A 23,909-nucleotide genomic window follows, 5' to 3' on the forward strand; every position below is an offset into this window, starting at 1 on the left:
CATGCAGATGTGATGTGGCGAGCGGTCTATTTCCAAATCCAGTATGTCTGCACCTCACAGGAGCTTTCTTATTGAATTAAGTCCTGCCCCTGTTTGCATGCAGGTGCTAATGTAACTCCTTCTACGCACACAGATGTGGACTGCCGACAGTTTCCTCTATTATCTTACAATCCTTTCCTTTTCTTCTTTGTCTCCTTTCAGATCGCACTGGGAAGCGCTCCACCATGCCCGACTCACCTGCGGACATCAAGACACAGTCCAGGTTGACACCCCCTACCATGCCACCCCCACCCAGTACACAGGGAGCACCACGCAACAGCTCCTACACCCCAACGACCTGTGAGTAAAGCCAGATTTATAGCCGGGTGAAAGTTTTACTGCGTAACAGCAGCGGTGCACATCACCTCGGATGCTCAGTCATGTTGTTACACTTTGACATGTTAATGTTTATGCTCCTCTACAAGTCTTCCTGTCTCTATCACACACATGTTGAAGAAGGTAGATTTTTTTTTTGTAGCTCCAAATTTAATGCAGCAGGACCACTTTTTATGGGTCCTCATGAGAGTAACTCCACCTAGCACACACAAGGAAAATAAACAGCAATACAGATCAAATGTTTAAATCGGTTTGGGTTGCGTTCAGGTGCAGGTTTGAGTTAGGGGTTGGGGAAATAGCATTTGAGCTGAAATTTTGATGAAAATTCAACTGAAGTACTTTAGTTGGAGGAGCCAATCTACAGACATGTGATCCCAGTCTTTGTTTGTCTCACCTCATCAACTTTTTTCACTGGCTGTCCACAACAACCAACATAACCAGCTCAGGCATCAATACTAAACATGCGGAGTCATTCAAGAAAATAAAATTACAGTACTACTACTGCTACTAGAGGTCATTTGAATGTAGTTTGTTGTGCCAAAGCATAAACTTCTATGAGACAAGAGTTGTCTGCACATAAATCTGAAGATAGTAATGATATACAAAGGTAAAGAAAACAACAACCCAACAACACCACAAAACCTTCCTAAGAAAATGGATCAAATTTTCTATTGCATCTATTCCCAACCCAACCCCCCCCCCCCCCCCCCCCCCCCCAACAAATTCATTAAGGCCCATGCTTACAAACAGTTGGAGCCTAGCCATGACGTGTACAAACCCTGTGACAAGCAAATTACACCATAGTACACACTTAACCACTTGTATTTAGAGCACTAGAATCAAAGGCCTGGTGGTTCAGAATGCTCAGAGCACTCAAATCTGCATTAACAGTGCTGTTTCTCTGCAACAGAGGCATTATTTTGTTCTCTTTCAATCACCCTTGCTTAGTCTCTGGTATCTACCCTCTCTCTCTTTGTATCTGTCTGTCTCCCGCACTCTCTCGCAAATGCTCACACTCCACAATTAACGTCGGGGCTGCCGTGCGATGAGGGAGGAGAGGCCCAGCTCTCTCATTACGCATGCCGAAGGTTTTAACAAAGCAGCACACTTTGATTTCCACCCAAAGTAATTGTTACCAGATGCAGTTAGAGTATCTCGTCTCTCTCCTCTCTTTACAGTGGCGGCTTTGGACGGCGGCCAGAGGGGGAGTGAGTGGATCGCTAGTCAAAACCTAATCTCATTAGAGAGAAAGCTTAATGCCGCCTTGTATCTCTTTGTACACCAACTCCCCAATAGACACACGCGCACGCACACACACACACACACGCTCTGGCAAGACAGGGGGTCACGCTGTCCCTGCTTGTTTAGGCTGCAGGGAAGGAGAGAAATGGAGAAGGAGGTGGAGAAAGACAACATGTCTCCAAATGCAGAAATATGTTTTTTATGAGAGGATGCCGCAAAGGATCAAACAAGCCACGCTGATTGGAAACAAATGTTGAGGATTGCGAATGTTTTCAGGGGAATGTAAATCATTTCAAATCAGTGGTTAGGTTGCCATGAAGCTGACCTATGCTGTTCCCTTTGCTGGTCTTTGTTAAAGAGTCAGAGCAGGCAGGCTTTCAAGCTATTTTCAGCAGTTTTCGTATGGTAAACAAGGATGTTGCTTGATCGTTTGATTCAGTGTGTTTCCATGGAAAATATATTTAAAAACCGTTACCATTTTAACGCTACCTTTTATGTCTTTGTCTCTCGCAGTAACCAATGGCAGTAGCCACTCCCCCACGGCGCTCAACGGCGCTCCATCTCCCCCAAATGGCTACAGCAACGGCCCCAGCTCCTCCTCCTCATCATCACTGGCCAATCAGCAGCTGCCGCCGGCCTGTGGCGCCAGGCAGCTCAGCAAGCTTAAGCGCTTCCTCACAACTCTCCAACAGTTTGGCAACGACATCTCACCTGAAATCGGCGAGCGGGTCCGCACATTAGTGCTCGGACTAGTAGTGAGTAGCCACTGTCTGTTAAAGTGTATTAAAGTGTCTGTGTGAGGTGAATTTCAAAGGGGTCAAAGGTGAAAGTAGACAGTTCTTGAATTAGGAGGATGAAGTGAATCTATAGGTAGCTAACAGAATAATTCTTTACTATGCCTGCAGTACCCAGCAGAAAGAGCTTAGTGAACCATTCAAATTTAAACCGTGACAGGTTGGTTGTCAGTAACAGAGATATCATGCATGTTGAAATAAATCTCTAACTACGATATTTTTGACAGTTTTTTTTTTTTTTTTTTTTTTATCACCCTTATGTCAGAAACCTCTCCATCTGGTCCTTCAGGCAAAAGTATAACATGAACACTAGGAGAGATTTCTAAATATTTGCCTTCTGCATTGACATCCATTGGTACTTTTCTCAGTGTAACACAATGTCTGGCAAAAGTGGAAGCAGTAGAACAAAAAACGGCATTAAACCATCAAACTACCAGTTTTACTCACCACATCCACTTAACTGCATCAAATTCATTTAAATTGAAATACACCGCACAGCAGCTTGGGAAACAAAAGGCACAGAGCTCAGAGGATTAGACTTCTTATTTTAACATCAAACTAACAGGATCACTAAGGTTCTGCAGGTGCCTGATAACCAAGCATGACTCAGCCAGTTCGAATATCAAGCCCTTATTTGTTCATTTAGCTCAGGAGCAGTTGGAATTGTAATTGTTGGAATGAAATGGTGATTGTATTATTACAACGACGCACAAATAAAGCACTACTGGTGATCATTCCTAATGTAGTGAAAAAAGTAAATGTATAATTATAATGTGATGCAATTGTGAAATTCAAAATCGGGATTAAAATTAGACGTACATTGTGACAGTGAAAACGTCCAATCACAGTTCTGCGGATCAGATGTGTTTCTCTCTTTAACTGATGTTGTTTTATCACTGAGAACTCTTTACCAAGCCGAAGAGTTACCGCGTCTGTGTGATCTGAGAAAATCTGAGCATAACGAACAGGGGAATACCGAAATAGTGAGTGAATGTTGTGCAGGAAGACGAAGGAGGTGGCGGCGGAGATAGAAGGAGGAATTTTTTTAATTAGCCACACAGAGCATAGCCTCCTTTTGGCTTCACTATGTTTATTTTTCTCACCGTCTGAATATGTGCGTGCCTCTCCTGTGTCCTTTTGGCTAGCACAACCCCCCCAACACACTCACACACACACACACGCACACACACTATCCTTCTCCAAGGCTTCTTCTCATTCTCTCCCTCTCTGTGCCTCCCCCTGCCTTATTGAAAAGAGTGACACTGTTAATTAGCTAGTTGTGTGCTGGAGAGAGGGAGGGGGGAGACTCAGGAGGTTTCACTAGCTGTCAAGAACAGCCCCTACGCAATCTGGATGAACAGATGTAAGGCTGAATGTAACAAAATTCAGGTCTGGGAAATAAGGCTGAGAGTGTGGGGAGGAAAAATAATATCTGCAGCTTTTTTTATGCTCTTGCTCACTTGATTTTTTTTTTCCTTTGTATTTTCTGCTTGTTATGTAGCAGTTTTGTCTCCCATGGGCTTGCTCTTCTATTTCTTTTTCTTTTTTTTCTTTTTTTTTACTTTTTCCTTTCCTCATGTTGGAAATTAGAAATGGTGTCACTGCCATTAACATGAGTTACAGGCACCCAAAGGTGGCTAGACTTTGTTTGGGTGTGTGTCCTTTTGTATAAGAGCCACACGCATGCCCATCTCATTTTTGCGATAATAGAGACGAAAACTAAATACACACTGTATAGGCAGCCCATCTCCCCTGCTTGCTGCACCTTTGCCTGGTCCATCACATGCAATTGGAATGTATTTTGGTCACCGTGGTCTTATCTGGTCTGTGAAAAGAGACAGGCAGTCATTTAGCTGGCACTGATGGAGAGGGGGAACGCAGGCACAGAGCATGAAGGCTCATATACTGTGTTGATAAGGACGACGATGCCATGCATGAGCACATATGCGACGGGAAGCTGGTGTGTGAGATCTTCAATATGTATTATTTAATTGCACAGAAATGCACGGCAAAAATGATCCCGTGCTACCTTCATGTCATACACGAGAAGGCGTGCTAATGTGAAATTAGAGCAGGATGCACAAACCATTCAACAGCAATGACATATTTCTACAAGTATGTAAATGAATGATAAAGCGTATCAGTGCAGTCAGTGTTCATTTGGTCTAAAAACACTAAATGTGAAGCATGTTTTTGTTGCTATATCACGTCCCATATTTTTCTCACGTGACTCCTGCATGTGTATTTGTTTTGTTAATCAAAGGAGATGTGTGTCTTTCTTTTCTGCGCCTCTCTTCACTCTGGCCTGTCCATATGCTTCCTATTACAAAAACCTGAAGCATTCACTGCAGGCCAGGATATAGCTTAGCTTCCAATAAGTAATATTATCGTTTAATGCCTTCCACATGGATTCATGTGTTTTCTATCTGTCTCTCTCTCCCCACCAGAATTCCACGCTAACCATTGAAGAATTTCACTCCAAGCTACAAGAAGCCACCAACTTCCCTCTGCGACCTTTTGTCATACCCTTTCTGAAGGTAAATATTCAAATATACAATTACTACACAAGAGCTTTTCTCCCTCCATCGCCCGCCTGTTGAGCAAATCTGGAAAACATTTTGCCCACCTAGAACCAGATGCACACTTATGCTCATGATATTTATCCCCATTTTCTCCCTGTTTTTGAGTCTCTCTTCTCTTTATCTCCCATTTTATCGTCATCGCTCTCTCATCTATCCTTACCCGATTTTTCCTCACTTGTCACTCAGCTTCTCTGCAATTTTACAAGCTACTCTCTCTCTTTTTGTCTGTCATGTCATCTTTTTTTCCCCCTCTTGTTCAGTCTGTTTGTGTCTCCCTCCTCCAAGTTAAATAGCTCACACATCGTTTCTGCCTCTTTTCAGCTCTCTTTTTTAACCTGGAGTAAGCTGCCTTGTTGAGGCTACAATTTTCTGCACACTATTTGAACTGAAAAGTTGTTGGATTTTCTTTTAGATTTTAAAGAAACTTGTGCTCAAGCACAGCACAATGAATATTGTTTTGGAACAAGGACATTCTCCCGGTTCATGCATTGCTTTCCTGTCTCCTTCTCCTCTTTGTCTCGTGTTTGTTTTGCCATTGATTCCTCATCCAACTACAGCTGCATTTTCATCAAGTATTTCCCATTTTCAGCCATTAGCATGGTGCATTACCAAAGGAAGGAACACTCGAGGATCGAGCCCCTACTTGTGTTCTTTCTGTTTATTTCTACACATAAAATAGTCAACATTTATGTACGCGCTGTGCAAGAACCTTCTTGTTTTCTCTGCCTCTTCTTCTCTATCTATTCTCCATACTCTGCTCTATATGAGCAAATGGCACTTATAAAAATAAGACACTCAGTCCCAGACGACAATATTGTCTTATTTTCTGCTGCCTGTTCGTGCATGGCTGAGTGAACGTGCAGATGTGTGCGCATGTGACCTGACATTCACAAGCTTATATTATCCACTGAGGTCCATATGTGGACGTGGGTAGCACAAACTGGTCCCACTAGAACCGCCATTACTGTTAACAACACAAACAGGGAGTGTGTGTCCTCGTGCTCTCCTCCCTTACAATCCTCCCTCATCCTTGTTTTTTTTTTTTTCCATCACTCACTTTTTTCATTCACTTTCTCATTTGTTCGTTCTCCATATCTCTGTTTATCTACTGTTTTCTACCCATCTATCCATCCTCCAGTCCCTCCTTCCCTTCTCCTCTCCTTGCCAGATGGTTAGTGTATCACAGGGATGGCTGCAGAATCAAAGATGCAACTCGTTTTTTTTTTTTTCCCCCCTCCTTCGCTCCTTCTCTGCCTCTCCCTCTCCCCAGTCTAATTTTAGTGTCTTCCCACTGCGGGGCCCTTAATGCCAGCTACCATATGGTAGCAGAGAGTGGTTGGAGGTGTGGGGGAGCTTTTATAGATGCGTTGAAGCACAGCTGCAACAATGCGCATCAGGGCTCAGAGTTTTTCATTACGCTAATGTTAGACCAAGCCGACCCCCCCCCCCCACACCAACACCACCACACACACACACACACAAACCCACTCAACTCCTTTCCCCTTCTCTTAATACTAAACCACAAATTGGTTGGGACTCTTTACTGGAAGAAGGTAATCAGAAACCACACAGTTCTAGTGACGTGATTGGTTGGCAAGACGCCTGCCACATGAGACACCAGGCATCCAGAATAACAGCGTTTCACTGTTTTCAAGTTAAAGTTGTGCTTATTTTAAGTTTGCCATCATCCGAGCTGTCAAGTGTTTTGTTTTTCTTGTGTCATGTGGAAGTGAGAATGCTGAGTGAGTGCCGTGACACGGAGAAATAAACACATTTAGCTAAGTAGAGTGAGAGTGGTGAGAGGAAATAATTGAAATAGGACAAAAACAAAGTCACCTCCATTCTCCTCCAGCATCAAATTACACAGAAGCACAAAGCTGATGAAGTGCAGCATTTCCTGAACATGGCATATTCTGAATTGTTTTTTTAGCACCATTTGACAAAAGTGACAGATCCAACATATTCACAATAAATCACCCTCAGCTGGTTTTAGATGCGGCCGCTGAACGAACGGCACTTGAAATATTCCTTTTATGCAAGTACAGATGTTGGTGACCGTACTGTAGCAGCACTGAAGCAAATCAGCGTAAACCTTGTCATATGAAAAATGATCCATCTTCCTTACTGATCTGCATTGCTTGACTCAGACTTTTTGTTAATGCATCCCACATCTCTGGCAATTAGGATGACCTCTAATTAATGAGAGATGAGTTCACCAGGATCAAAGCAATCTATTTTACGCTCTTTTTTTCAGAGGGTAATTATGATCATAAACTGTTAACGGACCATTAACTCAGGCAGGTAAAGTGAAGGCCAGTGCTTGGCATTTCTTTTACCGCCAATTACTGGAGAGGAATTGTGGTACGATTATGAAACATAAATACCAGTTTTAAAAAAAAGTGATGGTTCTGTTTTGTAAGTTTTTTGTTTAATTTTTTTTTTGTGTGTGTGGAGTAGGTGAACATGAGATAGAATGGTCAGCGACATAGAAGAAAATTCATCAGCTAATGTAGGACAAGACAGAAAAAGTATGGAAGGAATAGAAGACAATAACATGGATAAGATTACAAAGTAAAAAAAAAAAAAAGTTAATAAGGAAAGGCAAAAACCAAGCAGGAGCCTTAGAGGGAGATTATGTTATTGAGGACAAAACAAAGATTAACAGAACTAAAACTTGCATAGATGCCCCTCCAAAGACTCTTGTGATGTGCCTCACCAAAATAGCCTCCACTCTTATTCTGACGCAACACTTTCATCTTCTTGCTTCAAAATGCACCCCATCAGATGCCTTTGAAGTCGATGTTCACATACCTGCATGACCTGTAACTCTGCACAAGAAAGCAGGCCTCCTTGTTATGTCAAAGAGATTGAAAATAGCTGTTGTTTCTTTAAAAAGAAAGCGCGTGTGCACCATAGAGAGAGTGTTAATGTACTCGGGATCACAGGAAGTGGCCTTGGTTCAGCGATAATGAGCAAACAGGGGTTAGATGGCATGAAAGAAATGGAGCTGCTGTGACCTCAAATTAGTGTGTTTTGAATGAAAAACATGTTATTTGAAATCATTATAACATCATAATTAATGTGATTTTGTGTTCTTTGTAAGGGACAGGATGGTTTTATGTTTTACCAGATATATTTCCTGAAAGCAAATGAATTTTTTTTACATTTTAACATGTGTCAGTTTAACTCAATTCATCTTTCTTATGACAAATAGCATCAGTAACCTGCCATATTATTCCCAAGACTACAATTACAACACTATATTTCAGGCACACGTTTCCTTCACATTTAATTGCCACCACAGCAATATAGCCTTTTGTTTTATTATTTGTGTTTTTATATTTTTGCTATGACTACAATGGCTATCTTTTCGTATACACTGCGTAGCTCATAATCTGATATTGTTCCCTAAATTATCCAAAAAGGAAACAGAACCTCTTCACGTGAGTGCTTGCCTTTTGGTGTCATTATTATATATTTTTTTTTGCTTTTTCTTCCTCGTGCATAAAACATAAAACCGTTTCCTCCATTGATCCAATGCTGTCTTTGTTTCTGCAGGCCAACCTGCCACTTCTTCAGAGGGAGCTGCTGCACTGTGCCAGGCTGGCCAAGCAGAACCCTGCTCAGTACCTGGCCCAGCACGAGCAGCTGCTCCTGGACACCAGCACCACCTCCCCAGTGGACTCCTCTGAACTCCTGCTGGATGTCAATGAGAATGGCAAGAGAAGGACGCCAGACAGGTGGGGGGCAATCACAAAGTTAGAACCACTTTGGAAATAGGATTTTAGCACTGAGTGCATCTTAACTTGGTTACACAACGACAGGGATCAGAGTGTGGAGTTTATAAATTTACCAGCTCAGAACATTAAAGCAGCTGAGGCTTCTTACTTCTATTATTTGATCTCATGCATAAATCCCTTTGAGTCTGCCTTCATCCCCATGAGCCCATACATTACTCCAGAGACACAAGCTGAGCCAATGTGATGCAACAGGGCAGTGTTGTTAATGTATGTATGGGAAGTGTCGATCAGTGAGCCACCAGGCCTCATGATGTGCTCCGGTGGACATCTCAGCTCCCAGCTCCAGCTCTTAATGGACCAGAACTGAGATAGACCCGGATACACACGTGCACACACACATTCACACGTATACTTGAATACACATACAAGTGCACATCTTGAGGACAGTTAAGTGTCGATGTGTATGTGTATGCATGTCGTTTACCTCCAAGCATGATAGGTTGTGTGACTACAGTGTGTGTGCCTGTGTTTATCTCTCACAGCCACATCATTAAAATCATTTGTTGTCATGGGCATAGACGATGACTCAATGTTCCCTGCGCTAATGGATGAGTAGTGGGACATGTCGTCTAGGAACACTCCAATGAGTGGTGTTTGCTAACAAACCTTTAATAGATGGGACTATATAAGTACAAAAACTTTTGGTCAAAACATTAGCATTTTTAACTTTTTAGAAAAAGGCTTTGCTTTGTATTTGTGCTTTGTTTTGATTTTATTCTTGCACGGTGAGTACAATGTGTGCATTGGCTTTTTGAAATAAAGAGCAATTCCTCGGGCTCTCAAATTTTTAATACAGGCAGGGGGAGAGGAAAATGTACTTTTTATATCTGCTGAGGGACAAAAATGCCAAACGCAATATTAATAATTCTCACCTGTCTTTTTCTCCAACGGTTGGATAGGCAGACTTTTTCTGTAATACCTGCATATTTGCAAGCCGTCTGGTGCATAGGGGAGCAAGCTTAGGGGGAAAGATGTGTACGCAAATGTGAGAGAGAGAGTTTTTGGAGGGAGTAAGTAGGAATCTGTATTCAGTGAGAAAATGCTGTTCGTTTGTGTGAATGTGTGCACAATGTGTGAAAATGTAAGGTTGGTTCACATGTGTGCATGTGTGTGTGTGTGTGGTTGTGCCTTGGGAGATGGGCTGATAACACATACAGATGAGGCTCCAGCACCAATATGGCTGGCTAAGCACCTCTGCTTTCTGCTTACTTCTGCTCTGCATTTCCACTTATTGGAGTCCTGTGTTGGAATATTGGAATTTGAATGTGAATCCTTAATTACAGAAATCAATGCATCCTGTTCATTACGATTGTTTGCAGAAGACCAGCCCAGGAATATCTCAGTACGATTTGCATATAAGAAAGAAATGCATATCATGTGTTTTTTAAATTCTGAGAGAAATTGTTATTTAAAAAGCTGGGAGTGCAAAATTACTGGCTCGTGTACTGTAATGGCTCGTGCGGTGAATTCAGCATAAGAATTCAGCACGTTTTTTACAGCAATAAATTCATTAATGGCACCTAATGTTATTACCCAATATTCAACACCCCACTGATCTGAGTGTCTCTTTTTAGCAGAATTACTCTCCTTGCTCGGTAATTGATTGATTCTGAACCATTTCACTTGCCTTTTCGCAAGCAAACCAAACATGTATTGCAGATGTTGACCAATAAAAGTCTTCCAGTGAGGCAAATGAGTCGTTCCCTACTGACAAAGTCAAAGCAATGTTGAATTTGTGTAGAGACAAAGGGGAGGGGGCAAATATAATATAAAAAATATCTTACTGAAATATGCTTGTTAAATAAGGGAATTAGAAAATAACAGTTTCAAATTAAGGCATGACAGGTTCCTCAACTAATGTAAAAAAAAATAAAAGTAATAGTAACATAATGCATAACATAAATGCTACTTATGTTGCTAAATATGTATGTGTGGGTGTGTGTGTATTATTCATGATAGTGCAAGGGTCCAGACAGAAGTTTGTGTCATTCGTAAATAAATAATAGTACTAAACAATGAGGATCATTGGTGTTTATCCACAGGAGCTGAATTGCATGTGCACGCATGATTGCACTGTATAGGTGACTGTGAGCACGCATGCATGTGTGTACTCCAAAGTCTGCAGACATAAACATTGTTGCAGCAGGAAGGCTGGGGAGATAAGAGTGCGGTTGGTGGGGGGAGAAGAATAGATGGATGAGTCAAGGGAGGCTGGGAGAGACGGACGGATGGAGGGAAAGAGCATATGGAGAGCCGTGGATGAGCATTAGGAGCCCATAAAAACAGCTCATTAAGAAGTTCAATCTGTTCACCGGAGAGAGAGATGGGGAGAGAGAGTGAGAGAGGGAAAACTACAGATAGTCGGGAAGGTTGGCAAGATTTAACTGTGAACTGACAAAGCTAAGAACACACACACGGACATCTAGACACACATGTTCCAGCATGCACACACATACACACAAATACACCTGGTCACATTAATCTTCGGAAGCAGGCTGACAAAAATCCACCTGATCCCCTGGAAGTTACTTCTGTGAGCATGTTTGTGTGTGTGATTGGACATGCTTTCAATAAAATGATTCCAGGATGATTCCAGGAAAAATTGTTTTGATGAAATTTCCTTTGTCTGGTAAAAGGTTGAATTCAAAGCTTTACTTTACAAAAGAGAGAACAGTTGCTGTGATGATACATTTCAAGTCAGGCTCTTGTGTGTAATAACTAACAAACAAATTTTGTATTAGTCATTTTTACAAAATAGGTGTAATATAAAAATCATACTGTGCCTGTGTCCTCTACACTCCCCTCCTTTTATTTCCTTTTTCTTTTCTTCTGATCCATTGCACCACAAGAGCTCGTTTGTTATTTGCCAGGCTGTCACTGTAAGAATGTATTCAAATCATTAACAACAGTAAACAATCTTGCTATATTTGGTCCCATATTCAAATCTCATCTTGCTTGTAACAAGTAAAACATTTTGCCAAGTGAAATAATTATACACGTTCTTTATCTGACAGCTGTTTTTGGATTCACACAAAAAAGATCATTTCTATTAAATTATTTCAGCTCACGAGGAGAAATAACCTTTAGCATATAGAGTTAGACACATCTAATGAAATGTAACTCAAAGTCTTTTCATTCCTGTTTCTACCCAGAACCAAAGAGAACGGGTTTGAGCGAGATGGCGGCCTTCACCCAGATGTTCACCCCAGCAAACGGCCATGTACCATAAGCCCCGCCCAGCGCTTCAGTCCATCCAATGGGCTGTCCTATCAACCCAATGGCCTGCCCCACCCAGGCCCGCTTCCTCCGCAGCACTACAGGCTGGACGACATGGCCATCGCCCATCACTATCGAGACACGTACAGACACCCCGCCTCCAATCACCGGGAGATCAGGGAGCGAGCCAGGTCCATTGGTGAGAACATGAGGGAGGGTACTAAGTTGCCTGCCAAAAACTATTCCCACTGGAATGGTGTCAGTCGAACAGTAAGATAAACATAAAGAAGATTTCACAAATACAAAAGTATGTTACCTCATTTTTACACTTCTTTAAATGCCAGCATCATAATAATAATCAGTCAGTATCCATCTTGGCCTGGTGTAGCATGTGGACTGAAGTAAGACACTCCAACATGGATGATCTCACTATAGAGACACATATATGCACAATATCGTCATATTTGGGACATTTTTCTTTGCAGAGTAGACCAAGCCTTGATGAAGCTATAATGACAATTTTGGCTCTGTTCCAAAAATAGGGGACATTTACCATGTCTCGCCTTGTGATGAATGTTTATTGGAGTTGAAGTTCCGTTATTTGAGTCCTACCCTGAGGGTGGGTGAGCGCTACGGCTAGACAGCCAAAAAAAAAAAGGGGGGGGGGGATAAATGGATTGAGAGTGTCCCAACCAGGGACCAAATGAAGGATGGATGAAAGTAAGAGCATGCAAGCGGTAGAGTAATGTTAAATTGATCCTCTGTGTCATTCTGACTTCCCCTTTGTTTATCCTTCTATCTCTCTCTTTCTCTTCTTCCTCTTTTTTTTTTTCCTTACAGGAATGCATGCAGGGACCAGACAGGAGGAAGTGATCGACCACAGGCTGACAGACAGAGAGTGGGCTGAGGAATGGAAGCACCTTGACCATGTAAGAAAAGTAATAACATTTTTTATTACTATACACTACAGTTCTGTCTCTGTAAGTAACAGAGATTATCAACACATTTCATCGCAGTTGTTGTAAAAGCGTTAAATTGAAACTATGTGACATTGTTTGATGATGAGTCTGAAAATTTGCTTTGTGCTAATCGTATGTTAACTGCTATGTGCAAACTGAAAACACCTTTAAATGTTTTGTGGACAGATTTTTTTTTTTTTAACGGAGTGGAGACGAGAGTGTGCATGCTTGCATGTTTTCCTACGATAGAAATGCAGATGAAATTGTTTTCTGTATGTTCACTTTTCAGTTTAGTCCTTTTAAAGATACAACATGTCACTGCATTTGCAAACTACCTGAACCACATACACCAGAACCTTTAGTCTCACATTCTGATGCTGTTTGTCTTCATATTGCCAACCAATTCAACCAGTCAGATAATCTGAACAGAAATATCCCCTTTTCTGCAGTAAATGTGTTCAAAATATATTTTCAGATTTTCAAAACTACTTTTTAACGCACAGTGTTGCGTGTTAAGTGAAACAAATAACTTAAATGAGATGATAAATGCTGCTTTAACCCATGACCCAAAAACATCCTAATTTAGTTTCAGTGAATCCATTCATGTTTGTATGTAAACTCAGCGCCGTGTCTCCTCCCTGTCAACTCCCCAGCTGCTGAACTGCATCATGGACATGGTGGAGAAAACACGGCGCTCGCTAACGGTACTGCGGCGGTGCCAGGAGGCCGACCGAGAAGAGCTCAACTACTGGATCCGGCGATACAGTGATGCTGAAGAGCTGAAGAAGGGCACCACCAGTGGGCAGTCAAGGCAGCAAAGCCCCACAACACAGGAAAATACAACATCAGGTAGGAGATCGCACAGAGATATCTGGCATGATGGAAAATAAGACTTTTATCTGTTCACAAGAATCTCATCAGCAGACTTACAGCCTTTAGGACAATTGAATTCATGTTCTTTTTTGGTATCCCTTCTAGCAATTTCTTTATTCATTTATAATTTGAAGAAAACATCAGTAACACTTATCGTTACTGTGTAATACTTACTCAGCCTGCCTCACTTGCCCAAATTGCCATGTCAAACTACTTGACAGCCTCATAATTACCTGGCTGACATGAGCATATTTTGCCTCTGCCTCTTGCTTAGAGAAGTTTATTCTGAACATGGAGTCCAGCAGGGTTCAGCACTAGGTCCTCCACTAATAAGTCTGATCGCACCAGTGATAAGTTTTATATATTAGAGTTTCATGTCCTCAACCATTTTATGAGAGTTGCAAAGATGTCTTATAACACACTGATTTGTTTTACAGTCCTGTTGCCTTTTGCGTCTGTTTGTGTCTTCCCAGAAATTCACAGGGAGCTGCTGCATCGGCCTGTTTCTGGCTATGTCCCTGAAGAGATCTGGAAGAAAGCTGGTGAGCTGGACTTTTATGCCACCCATAATCACATACACACAAACACACAGTTTCTGTTGATCTCTGCAGTTTTTACATTTTGCTTTGCTGAAATCAAGGCCATCCTTTTTAGCCAGATGACTGAAGGGTGGAACTGTTAGAGAGGCACTCTTTCAAACTCCATTCTCCCCTCTTATCCCAATATAGTCTGTTCTAGGCAACCTCTTTCCTTGTAAAGTTGAACACAAATGTCAGGCTGCTCTCAGAAAATCAGTTATATTCGATAAAGTAGGATGTTAAAAAAAAAAAAAAAAATTAAATAAGAGTTTCACCACCAGACTTGACCCATTCCAAATATGAAGTCATAAAATGTTTTTATTGGATCAGTTGCATCAAATAAGGGACATAAGTAGCTATTACAGCAGCTGCTTCTTCTGTTAAAAGTACACAGGCACCAGTAGGTATCCTTTTTGCTATTGGCATTTTATAATTCCCTCAGTGATAGACAATGCAGCAATTCTATTTAAGAAAGTGAAGTAAAATTGTGCAGGCAAATTTGTTGAGCCAGTTAAGATCAAGTATCGAAACTAATTTCTTGCTTTAACAGCTTTCATTAGCTGCCATTAAATTTGTAGTGTACACAAACAGCATTCTTTAAACTCACGAGCGCAGCTGCAATCACCATTATTGCTATCCTGAAAAACTGAAAGAATTTTCTGCTGAGTGTTGGATGCTTGAAGAATCCACTTTGTTTTCACCGTCAGAGATACAGTATATGTGCTTTTTAAACCCTCGGGGAAAAGAAATTGCCCCCTTGCTTGACCAAGCATGATGCGTGAGATACTCAGAACAAGTAATATGCATTTAAATTGAATTGAGTATCACCATCGGGACTCTGCCTGCTCTCCTGTACTCGCCTCCCCTCAGCAGCTTTGATCGATCTTCCATCTAAGGCACTTGGTGTGTAATCACAATTCCATGCACAAGGCATATATCACACAGCACCCGGGCAATTTCCATGACTTCAGGCAGCATAGTAGGTTAAAGACAAAACCACCCTGGTTTAAAAATTTTGCTCAGTCACTATGAGGAGAAAACCTCTCTGTCTTTAGAAAATCGCACATTCCGTCTGGTATTGAAACAGATTTTCTGTTTGTTGTACATGTGTAATTTGACCAAAGGAAATGCACTGAAGCATATTTGTCAGACGTAAAGCTATATTTATCTTTTGTCTGTAAGATAAATGGCGACTGCTATCTTTCATTCTATCGGCATTATTCTCAGTATTTCCGATATCGTTTTCTCTCGAGCCGCATACGCTGGCTGAGGAGAGACCGATTTAAATGTGACCCAGAGAGGATTGCAAAATAGGATTTTTAACACAATAGAGTGAATACGGTGAATACATCTGTTTGAAATGGGCAAAATGTTTACAGTTGGTGATAAATATTCAAGCACCTTGCACAGTGTCCTACCAGTTTCCCACTTCCCCTCACTGCATGGGCCTCTGGGATCACAATGGAAATGCATAATTTAAATATAAATTGCCTGATTTGCATACACAATTAGTCAAGTTACAGGCTTGATGGGAGCAAACAAAAAGCCCTCCTTTTGCTTTGACGCTCAGTAGGAATTCCACTGCTTAACACCCACGTGGCAAGGTTATTCATTCCACAAAATAACACACTGCTCCCTCTCATAAGCAAATTGTCTGAGTGATTACTTGGGATTAATTGGCTCACGCTGCTGTCCTGTGGATATTTCTCAAATTAAAAGGAACATTTTATACTTTTGTTTGCTTAGCTTCAGCTGAGTTTGTTTCAACTTTCCTTTTTTCCTCATTCATTGACCCATTAGAGGAGTTAACTGATGAAGCAGACATCAGTCACTATCATAAGAATGTACTAATTAGATGGCTGTCTACAAATATGATGCCCTGCAGTGATTTAAAACAACTCATGAGTCTTGTGTTAATTTGCCTTGTCTTGTATATTTAGATTTGGTTTTTCGATAAGAAGGTGTTCTGCCCTGAAAGCTACAAACTACAATAGCTGTAGTAGTTTTATTTACTACTGAAAGAATTCCAATCATTTCCAGAACAACAGAATATGTGTTCCTGCAGATTTAAATAAAATTGAGTAAAAAGTCAATCATGTTCTTTCCCACTCTGAGTGATACCACATTATCCTTGATAAAAGTAAAAACAAGTCACTACTTACTGTTTGCCATCTTATAACTGAGAACGAAGTGCCAACGACAGGGTGTTATAATGCGAACTACATTGCAGGTTCGGGAGGCTTGACTTCCTCTGTCTCCACACTCTTTCCAGAAGAGGCGGTGAATGAGGTAAAGCGGCAGGCCATGTCAGAGCTGCAGAAGGCCGTGTCAGAGGCTGAGCGCAAAGCTCACGAGATGATCAGCAGCGAGCGGGCCAAGATGGAGCGCACAGTAGCTGAGGCCAAGCGGCAGGCAGCCGAGGACGCGCTCTCCATCATCAACCAGCAGGAGGACTCCAGCGAGGTAGGAGCATACACATACAAACACGCCAAACCAAACTTTGTCTGTGCTTTTGTTGCCTTGCAACTCACGCCAAATTATTACAATGATTACTTGCAGCTGAAATGCAAATAGAGGAAATGTTGTTTTCCGGAGATACAGAAGAGCAAAGTAATCCAACACTCCACTCCAACACATTTAATCAAGCATAGATATATTGCTTCCTCTTTTTTTCCAAAGGAGTAGTTAGCATGTGTAGAAAGGTTAGAACCAATTCAGTTGAGACGAAAGGAGGAGAAGAGCTTTCATTTGCTAATCACCATTGGAGACCTTGACTTTTAATCAGTTAAGTGAGAGGAATATATGACTCACATCTGATGTTAATTGCAGGAGTGATGTTTATGAGAGAGGAGCCCCAGAGGAAAACTTTGAGAAGCTGTTTGTAACCTTGTTCTCCTGTTTCCTCTGTATATGCAGGCACCCCGGCATGCTCTCTCTGTGGTTTCTAAGATATATAGTGGGCCCTGAATGCTATAAGAGATGGGTTTTTGATCTGTCTGTGGTTTGTTTTAAGCTTTTCTATAAAAGCAGAGCTTCGCTCTGTTAATGTGCACACTGGTGCACTGGAATCTGTTGCTAATCTTGGCATCACTACTTCTTTTTTGATGTGGCTGTCTGCTGTCGTTCATTAAACGTGATTATCTTTATGCATGGATAGAAGCACAAAATGAATCAAACAACAGTTCCTAATTAGAGTTCCACCAGTTATCAAAAGTTCATCAGCTGAATTAGTCAACTTTCTGTGTGATTGTCAAGCCTGCTGCTGAATCCATTTTTGTGTTTGCTAACATTACCCTCTGTCTGTCTGTCAGAGCTGCTGGAACTGCGGACGCAAGGCCAGTGAGACATGCAGCGGCTGCAACACGGCACGCTACTGCGGCTCCTTCTGCCAGCACAAAGACTGGGAGAAACACCATCACGTCTGCGGTCAGACCCTCCAGGCCCAGCAGCAGCAGGCCAGCCAGCAGCAGGGGGGCGTCCCTGGGTCAGAGACCCCCGCTCCCATCAGCTCATCAGCCTGTACTCCCAGCAGTGGGACTGGTAGTCCGGCTGCTACCCCACCCGCTGCTACCACGCGCTCATCCACCCCCAGCACCCCGTCCTCCTCTGCCCTAGACAGCACACCACGCTAAGGGACCCACTGAGGATGGAGGCAAAAGGCCTCCAGACCCTAACAGCCAACCCTGACCCGACAACAGCATGACTGTCTACATTGCCTTGCAAAGATGCTAAGCTATCATGGCTAACAGAAAGAAATGGCAATGCTTCCGTCTATCTTGCAGCGTAGTCATAGAAGGAGGAGGAGGTCCATAATCAGGTCATATTGACTTGCCATGATTTAAGAGAAACACAAAGATATTCTTTGTTTTGAATGAATGAATTTAAATATTGACATCATTTTATCGTTACACTTGCTATTCTTGTTGTTGTGCTTGTTGTTGTTAATGTTACTGTCATTGTTGCGTATCTTATTTTCTCCTGTAAATACTGAGACTGAGCAGAGATTGCCCTCCAACTCAAGACATGTATATCTGACCTCCCCCTTTTTTATGTTTTTATTTTCCATCCTTGAATTGAAGCTTATATCCTTCCTGTACCTGGGACATGAGACTAGTCAACCTCAAGAAGACATTTTACCAAACAGCATACCAAGGGAACATACGTATGGAGCAGAATGACAGGGGCATCCTTTGTAAGGAAAGAAATTAGATTGAAATACTCTGAGAGACACGCCAACGGATGGATACATAAACAAATTTGCTGCCTGGAGAGGGGAGAGGTATGGACTGAATCTCTGGTCCACAGACCGCAGTGAAATGGGCAGATGTGCAGCAGATTGCAAGCAGAGCCAGCTGTTAACCAATGTTATTTCCCTCTCACTTGTAATAATATCCAGGTCAGTGGGCTGGGAAATACAAATCCATCTCCCTAAAGGATGTAAAAGGAAGAATTCTTGGACAAGATACGAAACTTTGCCCACTGCACATGTGGAAGATGTACTGACTGCCATTCACATGTGCATGTTTTGGGGGGGAGGGGTTACCGAAGCTCTCAAACAAGAAGTGAAGTCATCATCCCACAAGTGAAACTGTCAAATCACCTGGACAGCAGTCGCTGAGCTGAAAATCTACATTGTGGAGACTCACCCCAAACACTCCCCTCCTGTTTCAACTCTGAAAAACATTTTCATCTTTCTTCATGTTCTTTTTCTATAGATGTCATGGTGTTAAAGACTTATGTCCTGTGGTGTCATCAATGGTTATTTATTGTATATGTGTTGGACATTTGTGACAATGCATAGTACTTCAACCAGTCACAACTCTAAGTCCTTCATAACTCTCTCTCTCTCTCTCTCTCTCTCTCTCTCTCCAGCTGGTGCAAAAAGAGATAAAAAAAAAAAAAAGAAGCATTATCTTTTTTTCCAAGCTGCTTTTCTACTCTGTGTGTAAGTAGTAGATCCCTCGTAGTTACTATAAGTTTTACTTCCCTTTGTCCTCAAGAAAAGACACAAGCTATATCTCAGAGCTGCTACTTGATTCCGACCCAGATCTTTTCTGAGAACTAGCATGTTGCGTGGAATGCTAACCTAAATGTTTTGTACAAGGGACATACATACATGTATTTGCACTGTCACAGAGGTTATTTCGGCATGCTTCTTTTCAGCATACTTGTGTCGTTGGTATAGAGCCATAATTCATCAACCATTTTGTATGTAGTGATAGCATAATCTGTTTTTACATTTTTGGGGATGTTGGGGATGAGGGTGGAGGGTGGAAAAATGTAAAATCACCGAGCTCGCTTTTTTTTTTTTTTCTTAACATATTATCAAGAGCAGCCATAATGTTTCTTCCCCCCCCGCCCCAATAGTTACAGACAGTGCATGCGCATTACTGAACGTTTGTTAAATATTTGTTATTTTTTAGAAAAACAGAAAAATGACCAAAAAAATATATAAAAAATTAAATACAAATAAAAAATTACAAAAAAAACATTTTAACAAACTAACTTTCCAAATGCAGAGGTGTAGAGTCCCATTGACAGCTTTAACACTGCAAAACGACAGGTAACACACAGTATTAAAACGAGATAAAAAAAAAAAAAAAAAAAAAACACCAAAAACAGCCAAAGACCGACACCAAGGACCAAAATCCTGATTTAAACAACTTTTGAAAAGAGGTTTGTTCTCACAAGCATTTGGTTATTTATTTTCACAGGTTTTGTTCACACATTTGTAGAGCAAAACCAAGTTCAGCATCATCAAATCACTTATTTTAATTTCTCCTGGAAACCGACAGCACTCATCTTGCATTGTGAAATGAGAAGGTGTGACTTAAACATAAGAAGCATTTCACAGCAGTGTTACATTTTAACTGGAGCAATAATAACTAATGTGACATGAACACTAATAACTTATGTGACCATTTTTGAAGAAATTATTGGGATATTTTTTGATCTAGTTTGTACATTTTCTCATTACACAAATGTCAGATTAAGTGCCCATTTCAGCTTTAAGCAGTTAAGTTTTTTTTATTCTTAAAGAGGTGAATGTGAGACTCGGCTTTCACACCAATGTCATTTACAACAGTTTTCTATTTATTTATATCAGAGTATGACATTTTTTGGGGGACAGATAATCAGTCACAGCTTTGTTGTAAACCTTCAATCTAAATCAAACAAACCTCTCATTCGCAGTAAGAGAGCACTTACCCTGACGCACACAAAGGCTCTTCACCCCAAACACCTTGGTGCTACACAGAAGCGCGTTACAAATTCTGACCTCAAGGAACAAGTGGAGGCCCACTGGGCAGTTTTCTCCCTCTGTACTTCCTCATCTCTCCCTGCTTGTCGAAATAAGATACACACCTGCATTCTTAACTCTAAAGGGTTAAACAATCCAAAAAGGTGTCTGACACCATACCCGTGACTCCTCAGAAGCTGTGAAGAAACAGCCAAGCTGTTTTAACACTAGTATATTTGAAAGTATACAACAAACGTGTGTATTCGTCATTTTCAGGGCAAAACCTGGGTTTAAAAAAAAAAAAAAAAAAAAAAAGGAAGACAAACAATATCGCTCAATGATTCTTTGAGAAGCTCTATTTTTTTTTTCTTTCTTCCCTCCTCTATGTGTGTTTTGCTACAAATTCCTCGGTGGCAAACAAGTCTCACTCTACCTCTTACAGCACGATAAGAGCATCAGTCACGGCGCTGATACTGGTCTAGTCGAAACCAAATGGGCACAAGAGAACAGGAAAATAAAAAACCCAAAGTCGAAGCTCATACAGCTGCAAAACCATATCACTACTTGGTAACAATGCAGACCTCATAAATAAATGAAACATAAATGAATAGAAATGAGAAAAAAAAGTGAAAAAAAAAACTTTTGTTATGTTCCTTTATGCCTGTGGCGTTTCTAGAATACATCAAGAGTTTGAATTGTTTGAACAGATTTAAAAATAATTGTGCTAATTTTAAAGAAAAGTGTTGTTGATTCCTATTTCGACGGCACAAGCTAAGGTCACAGATAAGAAATGTTGTTTCTCTCTCTCTCTCTCTCTCTCTCTCGCTCTTTTTTCTCCTGTTTCCCTTCCACCTTTTTCTCCTTTTCTCTTCTCCATTGTGAAGACATGCTAAAGTGCTTGTCGACTTGTTCAGCTGGGGTAAATTCAATGGTCGGGCGGGGGAGGGGGGCATACAAAATAAAAAGCTTGTAAAAAAAAAAAAGAATAAATAAATAGATAAATAAAAAGACTAAGGCTATGAATTTAGGCATGCCTGTTTTTCACAATAGGGGGGAAATTTACATTTCTTACTTAACAAAAAAAAAAAAAAAACTTGGGGAAAATGTGTAGGGCCAACAGTGAACAGCAAAGGCCATAGCATTAATCTGGGGGAGTGAGTTGAACTTCAGGGGTGGGAGGGTGTTTATTTTGCATTCTCTTGAGAAAATTTATTGTGAAAAAAAGAGCTCAAATGATTTGAAGTTGTTGTGCAATACTTAATTGAGACATGAAAACCACAGGTTAGTGGTAGGCTGACGCTGAGCGGTCTCGCCATCGCTTAGGGTCAGTGTCCTCTAGAGAGCTTTCCAGTCTACTATGTCAGAGCTGTGGTTTCTTGTTGATTTTATTTCTTTTGGTTTCTTTTTTTTTTATTCTTTTTTGGGCTGTAAACTATGGTCTGTCAGTCTGTGAAACTTTGCAGTATAATTCTGGTATTGTTGTTCTCTTTACGGTGTAATAAATATGTTAATACCTGCCTCAGAGACTTCAGACTCGGGTTCTTCTATAACAGCAGCAGTATCCAATATTTATTAACAAAAGCATGCCAAACATTAAAGACGCACTCCGTTCACTATTCAGTTAACAGGTCATAAGGCACGAGGGGCACTACTGTCTCTGATAATGCCATCCAGGCTATCTTTCATTACAAACGGAAATTGTGGCGTTTGAGCAAAAACAGCATTTAGTGTACAATCCCATAGTAACACAAAGTCAGCATATGTTCACCTCATTTTGATCTTGCTCCCATTACCTTCCCATTTTTATGGAAGCGCAACAACAACTCCATTTTCTGGGTGTAAAATTCATATGAGCAGATCCAAAGATTTGACAGTCTAATGCTGAATCAGACTCACGCCTGGAGCAAAACAGTGTCATGAGAAGAAGTCATGAACTCCTTCTGGTTCATATTTATTCTACATTTAGTGCCATTCAGACAGTAAGTGGAAAATCTGTTGATTCTGATGAAGGCTGTGTAGCCAAAAACAAAGTATGACTGCTAAGCTCATGCACAGCTTATTAATTTTTCCAGTGTGATGACTGTTGATACGGTAAGAGAAGCACAGAGAAATTATAATAAAGACTAATTCAACACAATATCGCGAAGATAAAGCCTTGTTTGGAAAAATTCATAACTGAGCGTGACAAACAGATGTGAAAATCATAAACATAAATGGGGAAAAAAGGAAATGAAGATATAAGAACATTTCTCTCTTGTTCCCGCCCATACAGATGTTATCTCGGGTTAAAATCATGTGGGATGTACATCCCATCATCAGTCAACTTTCTGCAGGATCGGTCAAGGCATAAAATTACTGCCCTTTGACAATATACTGTAGCACCATAAATATATGTTCAAATGTTGTGGTCTTGTCTCACTGGCTCTAAACACTTTCTGTCTGGCCAAAGTGTTAGCGACAAAGAATAGTTTCCATCTGCGAGTGACCTCTTTAGAGAACAAAAAACAGCTGCAGTATTTAATAAACGGGTGCAGGTAGGAAAGCTACATTACCTATTTTAGGGTTGTATGGCAGCCTCAGGTGTCAGGACTCGCAGTGATGCTGGAAAGAAGAAAGACAGTTATCAGAACCAGAACCAGAGCAGTAATTAGGTTTTAGGCCATCTCACACAGCTGTTAGACGGAGACCTCCGGTGCAACAGCTTCATCTTGTACCTTTTAAATTTACCAAGCACAAATGATGAAGCTGAAGGAAGTGTTAAAGTAAAGATGGGACAAGAAAATCGTTGATGGAGCTTTTTATATGCTGCTCCGACACCAGAACAATTAACCTCTTAACTAAGATTGTGTTGGCCCTGAAACAGCTGAGATCTGCTGCTCCCTTTCAAACTGAATGACAGTGACCATAAAACAGCTCATCTGCTGTAGAAGTTTTAACCCCCCCCCCCACACACACACACACACACACACACACACACCACCTCCACTCCTTACCATCTTTATCTCTATGTTGAACCACTTAAAAGTTGATAAGCGCCTGGGATGAGTTGGACCCTGCTGTGATATTTCTGCCACATTCTTCCACAGAAAATTCATTGTGACCACAGCTCTTTTCCTTTGCCCCTCATCTCCCACCCCCTCCCCTCTCTTCCTCTTTCTCTTCTCTTGTCTTTTCTCACTCACTCTTATCAAGCCAGGCAGGAGCAGACAGAGACTTGAATTTAGTGCTGGTTGGGGATTGGGGGGGGGGGGG

The 23,909-nt window shown here is 41.2% G+C and overlaps 1 protein-coding gene across 4 annotated transcripts in view; it reads left to right on the forward strand.

Annotated features, from left to right (window-relative positions):
* The window catches only part of runx1t1 (RUNX1 partner transcriptional co-repressor 1), a 53,121-nt gene extending 31,351 nt beyond the window's left edge, over positions 1–21,770 (forward strand). Inside the window, exons 2-11 of one of the 4 annotated variants that reach the window (XM_029514271.1) lie at positions 202–339; positions 2,131–2,372; positions 4,859–4,948; positions 8,552–8,733; positions 11,946–12,208; positions 12,850–12,947; positions 13,622–13,817; positions 14,315–14,383; positions 16,650–16,882; positions 17,731–21,770. In XM_029514271.1, the coding sequence (XP_029370131.1) occupies positions 202–339; positions 2,131–2,372; positions 4,859–4,948; positions 8,552–8,733; positions 11,946–12,208; positions 12,850–12,947; positions 13,622–13,817; positions 14,315–14,383; positions 16,650–16,882; positions 17,731–18,051 (1,832 nt within the window). In that variant the 3' untranslated portion in view covers positions 18,052–21,770. The remainder of the gene's footprint in view (positions 1–201; positions 340–2,130; positions 2,373–4,858; positions 4,949–8,551; positions 8,734–11,945; positions 12,209–12,849; positions 12,948–13,621; positions 13,818–14,314; positions 14,384–16,649; positions 16,883–17,730) is intronic. The other 3 variants (XM_029514273.1, XM_029514272.1, XM_029514275.1) reach the window with 3 other exon arrangements.
* The last annotated feature ends 2,139 nt before the right edge of the window (positions 21,771–23,909 follow it).

This window comes from Echeneis naucrates, chromosome 11 (genome assembly GCF_900963305.1).
Source record: "Echeneis naucrates chromosome 11, fEcheNa1.1, whole genome shotgun sequence".
NCBI lineage: Eukaryota > Metazoa > Chordata > Actinopteri > Carangiformes > Echeneidae > Echeneis > Echeneis naucrates.